General features: G+C 51.0%; 5 protein-coding genes across 5 annotated transcripts in view; 2 read left to right on the forward strand and 3 right to left on the reverse strand.

Moving 5' to 3' along the window:
• Positions 1–627: 627 nt before the first annotated feature.
• On the reverse strand, positions 628–1,512 carry Z518_07341 (uncharacterized protein; the record flags this gene model as incomplete). Its single annotated transcript, XM_013415470.1, has 2 exons — positions 628–1,221; positions 1,345–1,512. 2 exons carry the CDS (start codon positions 1,510–1,512, stop codon positions 628–630), a joined length of 762 nt encoding a protein of 253 aa, XP_013270924.1.
• A 798-nt stretch (positions 1,513–2,310) lies between these two features.
• Z518_07342 (uncharacterized protein) lies at positions 2,311–5,901 on the reverse strand (the record flags this gene model as incomplete). The annotated part of the gene is made up of 2 exons (XM_013415471.1): positions 2,311–5,718; positions 5,773–5,901. 2 exons carry the CDS (start codon positions 5,899–5,901, stop codon positions 2,311–2,313), a joined length of 3,537 nt encoding a protein of 1,178 aa, XP_013270925.1.
• Positions 5,902–6,425: 524 nt separating this feature from the next.
• Z518_07343 (uncharacterized protein) lies at positions 6,426–7,088 on the forward strand (the record flags this gene model as incomplete). Its single annotated transcript, XM_013415472.1, has 2 exons — positions 6,426–6,441; positions 6,487–7,088. The coding sequence occupies 2 exons, from the start codon at positions 6,426–6,428 to the stop codon at positions 7,086–7,088; spliced, it is 618 nt and encodes a 205-aa protein (XP_013270926.1).
• Positions 7,089–8,078: 990 nt separating this feature from the next.
• Z518_07344 (uncharacterized protein) lies at positions 8,079–9,385 on the forward strand (the record flags this gene model as incomplete). Its single annotated transcript, XM_013415473.1, has 4 exons — positions 8,079–8,630; positions 8,691–8,858; positions 8,940–9,045; positions 9,150–9,385. The coding sequence occupies 4 exons, from the start codon at positions 8,079–8,081 to the stop codon at positions 9,383–9,385; spliced, it is 1,062 nt and encodes a 353-aa protein (XP_013270927.1).
• A 458-nt stretch (positions 9,386–9,843) lies between these two features.
• Positions 9,844–10,248, reverse strand: part of Z518_07345 (uncharacterized protein) — a gene marked incomplete at both ends in the record, with an annotated part of 1,485 nt that continues 1,080 nt past the window's right edge. Inside the window, one exon of the mRNA XM_013415474.1 lies at positions 9,844–10,109. Coding sequence (XP_013270928.1) covers positions 9,844–10,109 — 266 coding nt within the window. The remainder of the gene's footprint in view (positions 10,110–10,248) is intronic.

Here is a 10,248-nt window from a genome sequence, read left to right on the forward strand (position 1 = left end):
CCCCCCCCCCCCCCCCCCCCTTTTTACCCTCATTGGAGAATCCCGGATATGATATTGTGTTTCAATCAGGAAGACCCGTCGGACAGCACATGGAGTGGAACACGGAACTTACGTGCAAATGGTTCTACTGTTGGGCGCCTGGAATCGAGCGTGTCTGAGGAGCTAAGCTGGACTTGAAAGAGCGAAGGTCGAACTTTTGATTGAAGACAGGCCTGGCGAATGCAATGGGATGGATGGTTTTAGATCGAGGAATGATTGACAACGGGCCCGATAGGGACCGGGATAAGATAGCTTACGGAGTGGCTTTGTCTTTATTTACTCGCTCTTGGTCTGGTCGATTTCTGGTCCGCTCGGACACTGTCCGCAGCTAGGTTGGGTTTTTCTCTCAATACGTTAAGAATGCATGGGTCAAGTGAAATATGGAGTACTCTGGACCCGGTATATTTTCCGGGCGACGACGACGAAGATCCGAATAGTTTGGGGGATTAGTATACGTAGATCAATTGATCGTTCGTTCGTAACGCCAACGCAAGAATCTCAGTTATTACTTCTGTCTCGTGCTACGTCATCCTGCTATGCGATGCCATGCCATTTCAGATCAAAAACACATTCCCCAAATTCCCATTCTTAACGTGGTCCATATCCGTATCCGGCATTGGCATACCGAGTCTGGGGTGCATATCGATCATAACTGCTGAAATCATCCATTCTCAACGGCGGCTGCTGGTTGCCACCCCTCAACGCCCTCGTTGCATCGTCGCCATAATCCGGGATTCCGTACGGCACCTCTCTCTCTCCTGCGCTATCATGTCCCCAACTACTTCTGCTCAATGAGTCCAATTTGACATCTCGACCCGCATCCGCTGCTGCTGCTGCCGCCGCCATTTTGTTATACTTGCCCAACGCCGTCTGTACGCGCCGGCTGCGAATGTCGAGCACAATCAGTGCGATCTGCGACAGCCATCCGAACAATGCGAAAGAGTATAAGGCTTTGTAGGTTCGACAGATCATCATACCGTCATCGGACGCCCAGTTCGCGCGGCTACAGCTGTGGCCCAGTGTGCCGTACATGTTCCATGTCAAGAGAGCGAGACCGACGGTCCAGAGGATAGTGATGGTGACGTTGGCGAGTAGGTTGATGAGCGGTGAGAGGAAGGCACACGCGTAGATGATGCTGGTGATTAGGAGGGTGAGGAGGGATAGGAGAGATGCGGCAAGGACCTGTTCAACATGATCGGGTTAGTTGCTAGCTCTCAAACATTTTCGACGGGGCAAATCACGGAGACATGCGGGCAGCAAAGAGAAGGGGGAATAGGCGCTCGCTAGAAGGATCCGTCAACGTACAATTATAAAGGTCCACGGCAATTTAAACCCATCGTGTCGCAGCTGTACGCAGAAGAAGATCAAGATTCCCGAGACAATACTTCCGCTGATGAAGGCTATCGCCCGAATAATGTGGAACGGCAGGCGCGGGTACACTTGTGGGCGTGACTTCATTTTGGATTTGGGCATGGTGAGAAAAAGAGGCCTCGTGATAGAGGCGGAAGGGAGGGTATTATATTGCGGTTCTCGTTTCGCGGAAGTGAGAGAAGGTGAGGGAGAGGAAGTGTTTCAAACTGCTCGGCAACGGCGAGTGAGTGTTGGGAGTGAGACGGTGAATGTAGCAGGATGGTGGTCGGGTCAAATCAACCCAGACATCGCGCATCTGCGAAAACCGCAATTGAGGCAGCGCATTAGCAGCTATGGCTGAAGTTGGGGTTTCTTCTCAAAATAGCAATTCTGCCCAAGCCACGGAAAATCAAACACCAATCACGCTGGAAAGCCCCTCGGGCCGTCGGTGCACCAAGAGGGCCTGGTGAGCCGCCCCAGGTGGGCCTTAATTCCTGGTAGTATGGAAAAACTAGTCTTGTCCGGGCGTTATCTAACGACAGCCGAGACGAACAGTCATCAGAACAGAATTTGGATTTGATTTTTTGATTTGAATGTACGATTTTGTGCGGGATGAGATGAAGACAATGCTACACGACACCCAAGGTACGGATAACGTGGTTTCGGAATCCTTGTGTGCTAATTCCAATTCAGATAATGCCCGGCAGAGTACTTCTGATCTGCGCGTGTGACATCAGAACGGACGGCGAAGGCAAAGCTACATTCAGCAACACAGTCCAAGATATTCGTGAGCTTTGCTTGTTGCGGGAAATTCAAGAATTAAATCCATCGTCATCAGCGTCGGCGTCACGGCATTGGCATCGGCATCAGCATCCGCATCCGAGTCCCAAAGCGAAGATATCAGCTTTCGACATGTTTCATTCATCGCAGCGGAGTGTCTTTGACAATCCCATCTCCAGGCACAAATGTCCCCGCTCCCGCTGCGTTCAATTTGAATGATCCACCTGCATTCGCATTACCTCTCTCAGTCCCATTACCCTGAGACACTGGTGGTGATGTAGCTAAAGACGCAGCGGCTGGCGCCGCCATCATATCTGGTGTGTTCCTCCCACTCGGTACCGCGCTGTTAGCCGCTCCCGTGCCGATCCCATCCGGCAACAATGTACCTCCAATACTCCTTGGTGGAGGCTTCCAGCCATACTTGGTGCCTTTGCGGTAGATTTCCTCGACCATTTGTTCCACGGCGCCGGCGTGATCGTACTCGAGAAATTTTCGCCAGAGTCGCAATGCCATATGTGCGTCTTCGATGCTGTCGTGTCCGTCGGTCTGGGTCTCGTCGGCCACTTCTTCTTGGATGTACTCCCTAAACACCGCCCAAGCCAGATATCGCAAGGAGAATCGCCGGTGCTTGCCTTTTGCGAGGTAGAGATATTGTGTATCGACCGTTTGGTCCTTGGGTATGTGTATGTTGGCTTTGCGGAAATCAGACGCCAGTCCATGGCCCACGAACACACAGCCGAGATTGAGGAGGATCCAGAGTTTCTTATACGCCACTTTGAGAGGAACCAGGTTGTGGTGGGAGATCTGGACATCCAGATCTCCCGGGCGAATTCCAGAATACTGTGTTTTGTAGTCCACAATGGGGTCGTAGATGGTGATGTAGTCATCGATAAAGGGAACCCCTTCATCGTCCCCGTTACCGCGTAGAACACTGACGCGAGCCAGACCAGATTTGGCCGGACGAATGGTTTCTTGTGTGCCATCGGCCTTGACATTGATCTCTGCCTTCTCCAGTTCCACAAATTCCGTGTCCAACGCGATCGGAGTTCCTCTTTGCGGATGTTCTTCCGGTCTCAAGATTTTGCATTCGTTGATGGGGTAAAGCCCGTTGATGCTGTAATGTTGGTACAGTAAGGTCGTGTCGAGATTGTCTTTCCACGACTGATCAAGTTTGCCGTGTGCACTTCTCACTTGATAGGCGATCACACTGGGCATCTTCCACGCTTTGTTGAAATGCAAGGCTTCCCGGGGATCCACCGGTGACACCAAGAAATCGTTGAAGAGATGCCAATTGGGGAACACTTTGTGGTTGTAAGAGGTATCGGGTCCGACACTCGAAACCTCGACGTTGACCATGCTGACCAGATGAGGTTGGTGTCTTTCGCTGGTGTCAATTTCCGCCACAAATCCAACCAATTCATATATCACCAGATTTGGAGACTTATTGCGCAAGTGCAGCGCCAGATCCGATCCTTCAAAACAATACACGTTTCTGTCCTGGACGATGATGCCAATCTCGGAGGGAAGCCAGCCGGGAGTTTCCCATAGTCCCCGCATCGCCGTATTATTTCCCAGGGCCGCGTTGAGCATCAAAACATATGGTAATTGCCTGACCGTCTTGCGAATGGCCAGTTGTTGATACCGTCGACATCGACTACACCATCCCCGGTTCTTAGCTTCGCGTTCAATGGTCGTTTTCAGAACGGATGAAAACTTGAGGTATCTCATCGAGTGCTTCGGGTCCATTTGCGGATAAATCAAGTCATGCACATAGGTGGTCGCCGGTTTGATCGTTTCATTGTTGCAGTATATGCAACGAATGGCCTCAAAGGCACTGCTGGCGAGGACTTGATCAATTCCGTCACCGCTCGAAGCCATCGTGACATAATCATGTGCCATCTGCTTCAAGAAGAACCGATTTACCGCTTGAATCGTTGAGGAGAGTGGAGTTCCATTGGCCAGAGACAAATGCTCAAAGAGACTAAGATTCGCCGCTTCCCTGGACGCTCCGAATGCCCGGAGAAGATTGGTTGCCTGGCAGTTTTGTCCGTTGGCCTTTTCCAGCATGTCGAACAGGAATCCAAACTCGCAAAGCAGGCAGTTGCCGGTCACGCACGAGGTGGCGGCATGCTGTATGGCGACGTTGCGAACCAGAGGAATAAATCTATACAGCTGGAGAAGAGAATTGATGAAAGAATTCGCGATGTGCGTTTCCAGTCCGGAATACGGTGTTTTGTTGTAGTATCGAAAATCGAAGTCGTCGACTCCGAACCGGCTATATTTGATCTCGACATTGCTATATTTGAGCATTCGTTCTTCGTCAGTTTGGGCTCGTCCATTGAGAGAGATTCCGGCCAGACTTTCGGCGGCATCAGACAACTTCCGCCCACTCCCGTTGGATGTCGTCTCCTTCGCCTTTTCACTCAAAAATTTGGGAGCGGCAATGGAGGCAGGCACCTGCCCCGCTCTGGTGTCTTCCACCTGATAGCGGAGAAGTTTTCGAGGATTGAGATTTGGGGCATAGTGGCCCATTTCGGCAGTCTGCATGTGAAAAAGAAGCGATGGTTCCACCGGGACCGGTGGCGCTCCTACGTCAAACACCAGGTGACTGGGCCAGGCGGATAGCAAGGTTTCAGAATAGTGAGGCATCCCGACGGTGTTGAGCGGTGTATCATTCCAATCGATATGTGCGACCTGGGCGGGAGGTGGATTGGCAAATTCAGTATCTCGACTAATGTTGTTGAAGCGAACCTTGGAGGGCGAGCCCCATAAATATATCAAGCCGTTTGTGTCTGTTATGACCAGAGCATCTCCCGAGGATGCAATTTCCATGCCCGACATAAATTGAACGTTGGCTTGTTTGAGCATGACATTGACGGGATTCATGAGATCCACCACCTGCATCTGGCCGGTTTGTGATGCCACAAAGCTGGTGGTTTGTAATTTCGGGTGCAGACGGACATATGCGGCGCCCGCATGAAATGGAATGGGAGGAAGTGATGTGAGGGTCTTCAAGTCGTAGACATTGGCCAATGGGTCGACGATTGGTACCCCCAATTGTCGGACGGAAAATCCGCACGTCACCAGAAAGTCATTCCGCGCATCCATATCATTGACTGCGGTCGAGTGAGCTTTCCACGTTTTGAGTAGTTTGTAGTCGGGCAAACCGAGAATATGGACGTTGCCGTCATCGGTCGCCGCACAGATATGTCGGCTCTTCCTCATGATGGTATACTTGGCTTGAGCAAGATGCTCGGATACCACTTGGCCTTTGTCAACGTCGATGATGAAAAAGGTACTTTGGCATCCAGCAACCAGGATGAGATTGTTGGCGGCGGCGAACGCGACGCATCGCAAATCGGTCATGAGTCGATGAGAAATATGCCATTGGGTCAAGCCTTTCCGGCTCACCAAATGGACACTCGAGGCCGATATAGACACGATGCCCTTTTCATGGACAAGGAGCTGCTTGACAGGCCCCTCGCCTAGATGAGCCTTGACAGAGACATAGCGTTGCAACTCGGGCCCATAGAAAGAAGTGACCCGTCCCTGGGCATTGCGCATGAGTCTCACGAGAAGGGTACGGTTTCTGATCCAACATACCTGGTCATTGCCAACCCAGAGCAATTCTTGTACATCATCAAAGGTCACAGCACTGGCCGGCGTCGGGATTGCCTGCGGGCCAGACGACGGCACCGCAATGCGAGTGATTTCATCCCAATCTGCCTCCATCGGCGCAATGATTTGACGGGACTGGTCATGGATCTGGAGGACGATGCATTGTGGGTGACTCCGGCAATGGCGAGGGCTCCAAGAGCCAAAGATTCACCGTGGACTGTGGATGATCATCGTCAATGATGCTAGTAGTGTGGAAAAGTGATGGACTGAATAAAAGAAGGAAGAGGAGAGAGGAGGGGGGGGGGGTGAGTCGGAGCGAAGTTCAAGTCGAGGGTCGAAGTACAAAGAGCCACCATTGGCTGAGTTTCTCTCATATATCGTATATAGACTGCCTCACGGAGACTTCGTTTACCCTACACCTCTTTGATGATTTTTTTCGCGGCCGTTGCGTCTCTGAACACAATAATCTACCCACACAATCTCCTCCGAAAGCCCCTCCCGATCCGCCATCAGGCAAATTGTTTGTCTGCGTCCCTGTGCCACGCCATCCTCTCGTGCCTGGATTGATTGGTTTCTACTCCCACCCTCATCGTTCCAGCAATCCCCAATCCATTTAACAACGCTCTCCCAGGACCACAATGACAAGCTATGAGAGTAGGAGTGTTTCGATTTGTCTTGTCCCATACTAACAAGCTCTAGCCGAGCATGCGACTGATCCGCCAAATCGATGTCAAGGTCAATCTCGCAGGCCCGATCTTTCCTCATTCCTCAGTCTTCTTGCTGAAATCACACCTGATCGTCCTGAAAATCGAGCCAGAGCACATGCCATCCCTGTTCCGGGTGATGTGTCGGCGGCTTTCCGCTCCCTCGCTGAAGCTTTTCAATTGATGCTCAGAGAAAATGACAACGCCGATTCAGACTTGTTGGAGAATATGATATCAAGCTTGTTGGGCTCTGCAGAAACGCCTCCTCGCGAAGTCAAAGGGGTGGACGAGGAGTATATTGCGGCGTTGGAGCGGGTCAACATCAAAAAGGTCAAACAAGACGCCGACTGTCCTATATGCGGAAATGCTTTCGTGGACGACCCGCATCCACTCTTGGTGCGGTTACCTTGCCACGCAAATCATATCTTTGATCTGGAATGCATACGACCCTGGTTGTTGTTGAATGGAACATGTCCACTTGATAGAATGGATCTGGCGCAACGTGAAAGAGATCGGAAACAGAAGCAACTAGATGAAATCAAGAAGACCGCGGCTCCAGACGACGAGGAAGAAGAGTGGGATGGGCTCTATGGTTGAAGACGAGTGACTCCCGACCGAGGTGAAGTGAACACTATCGGCGGTCCACTGGGTTTGATATTCCCTCCTCTCCCTCTCCTTCCCTCCATGACGAGATTCCCGTTCCGGTAATAGACAGTGAAGCTGGCTTGAATCAACCGGCAGGCCCTGCTTCCTGGAGCGGATGCGGTCGGTCACCAAGCAGCGTCAAGCCGACCTTCTCGACGATACATACCCATGGCGGTATGGTATGGCGTCACATCGAGATCAAGGATGACGGATCCGTTTGGCCATGATGATCACTCAGGCTTCCCATACGTTGCTCAACAATCTCTATGTCAAACTGGGAATTACCGCGGTGTGTAGCTCGGTTGGAAGAACAAGGCTTCTCCTAAATCTGAGGAATTCGGGCATTTTGCTCCATTCTATGCCAAACCCCAGTTGTATCTCGAAGCATTGTCAAGCCCGAGCCGAGTCGTCAGCAACGATTCAGAGATCGTGTCTCAGCGGCATTCGCTGACAAATGTGAATATTTCTATACTGAATCTCCTCATCTTTCCACTATCCCCTAGTGGTGCAATTGTCTCGACCAGCTAACCTCGGTCCGGATGGAAATTCCCCAAACGAGATATACCCCATACACCTTGAATATCCTTGATGTTCCAACAATTGATTACATATGTCATTCCACCTCGTAAGACTGGCAATCAATTCCACGTGTCAACATTCAATCTCTTCTTTCGCCTACCACAAGATTCTCTGGAACTTAAAAGGCTGCCAACGACCTAGATTGCCAAACCGTCGCATGATTTGTCGCTGACGAAAGTGGACATTTGTGCGAGGACGTTTTGGATACGGCCGTTGGAGACTCATTTTCGCTAGGAGCTTGAATCAAATCAGATCAGGAGAGGAAGCAATCAAGAGGACATCAAATACAGGCATCGACACCTCTTCCACACCGGAAACATAACCCCGTGTCATTGATTTTTTGTGGGATCAGAATATTGAACCATGGCTTCCGCACCGACTGTCACTCGTTCCTGGATTTTAGCCAATCACCCCAAGGGCCTTCCGACGTTCTCCAGCACCGATGAAAACCCAACGTTCAAACTCGTTGAGAAGCCTGTGCCAAATCTACAACCAAACCAGGTCCTAGTGAAAAGCCTATTCTTCTCCAACGATCCAGCGCAACGAGTTAGCATTGAATCATCAATCCCTCCTGAGCGCCTGTACGCCCCTCCCGTGCAACTGCAAGCACCCATGGGAGCGCGTGGTTTGGGCCAAATCATCGCATCGACAGCAGAAAGCTTGCCTCCAGGCACACTCATCCAGGCAGTCCTCGGCTGGAACGAATATGTCGTGCTGAGTGCGGCGGATTGCACTCCTCGAAACCCATTACCTAACGGGCTGAGTCCGACCCATTATCTGGGCGCTCTTGGTGGCCCCGGATTAACCGCATATTACGGCCTGGTCGTGGTGGGAGAAGCAAAAGCCGGCATGAGAGTCGTCGTCTCGGGAGCTGCAGGAGCTACTGGGAGCATGGCAGTTCAGATTGCGAAGAATGTCTGCCTCGAACCCAACTTTGGCCGCATCTCTGCTCCATCGCTGACTCTTTCTTGATAGATCGTCGGCTGCTCCGAAGTCATTGGCATTGCAGGCACAGATGATAAATGCCGCTGGGTCGAGAGTCTCGGTGCAGATTTGTGTTTGAATTACCGTGGCCCGACCTTCGAACAGGACCTGGTCAAAGCTACCGACGGGTTTGTGGATATTTATTTCGATAATGTCGGCGTAAGGAACGATCCTTTCCCTTTACTTTCTCGTCTGTGTGGGGTCTTGATATGGCAGAGTCTGACCAGTCTGCGATGCCAGGGTCATATCCTGGATTTAATGCTCGCAAGGCTGAAACGAAACGGGGTCTCTATCGCATGCGGCTCGATTTCCGGCTACAATTCCCAAGAGCCTACCGTTTTAAAGAGTATGTATTCTGTATCACATCCTTGCCAATACATTTCATCTCGCACGACGCTGCACCAAAACGAGGAGGGAGTCCAAAAGCTTACATACATTTTTCTTTTGCAGATTACTTCCAAATCATCACGATGCGCCTCTCGGTCCGCGGCTTCATCGTGACCGATTTCATGTCCACGTTCAACGAAACAATCGCCCTCTTCATCCGATCCCTTAAAGAAGGAAAACTCAAAATCTCGGACGAGAATGAACAGGTGGTTCCGACGAAGTTCGAAGATGTTCCCAAGACCTGGCTGAGATTGTTTGAGGGATCGAATACAGGCAAATTAGTAACGAAACTAATCTAGCAACACGCTGCACCAGCCATAGCAGTCGGAGCATAGTACTATTACGCGGCATGTTATGCTCAATGACAATGTCTGATACGTGATAATGACAGGACGTCAAATTGATGACGGAAATTCTTGTAGGAGAACTGAGACTGATTTTCTTTTTCTTCATTCTCATCGTATTCCCTGTCTAATGCTTTCATACTATTCCATCAGTAATAGGTATTAAGGACTGACTATGATTAGGTAGCTACGACCAATTTTTCGTTTCGCCAATGAGCAAACGCCTTCCTGTGCCCTCCTCCCAGTCGATGCATGTACTTGATCGTGGAGCATATATAACCGCAGTATATATACCCCCTCCCAAAAAATAAGGAGGAAAAATTGGGTTTGCACAAGATCCAAGGAACTAAAGGATTTTCCAATACTGTCTCATCTCGATCGCATATAGCGGAAGCCGAGAAGGAGTTACCCAATTAGTCCCAGTCCTTCCATGGCTGACTCTTGGTCCAAGTGGTGGATGGCTTCACGTATGAAGTGACTGTTTCTGTGATGTAAACAGTCGTAGTAGCCTGCTCGCATGTAGAGTGCCAGTCACCCCAGCCCTGAGATGGAGCAGGAGAACCCGGATGCCAGTCACCCCATGATGGAGATGGAGTGGGAGCTGGTTCCTTGGTAGTGCTAGTCCAATCATCCCATTGAGATGTTGGAGCCGTGGTTGTAGTCGTGGTTGTGGTCTCGGCTGTCGAGGTCCAGTCTCCCCAGCTAGGTGACGAGGTCGGATACTCAGTGGTCGAGGTGGTCGAGGTCCAATCTCCCCAGCTGGGTGACGAGGTCGGATACTCGGTGGTCGAGGTGGTCGAGGTCCAATCTCCCCAGCT

Source organism: Rhinocladiella mackenziei (genome assembly GCF_000835555.1).
Source record: "Rhinocladiella mackenziei CBS 650.93 unplaced genomic scaffold supercont1.5, whole genome shotgun sequence".
Lineage (NCBI taxonomy): Eukaryota > Fungi > Ascomycota > Eurotiomycetes > Chaetothyriales > Herpotrichiellaceae > Rhinocladiella > Rhinocladiella mackenziei.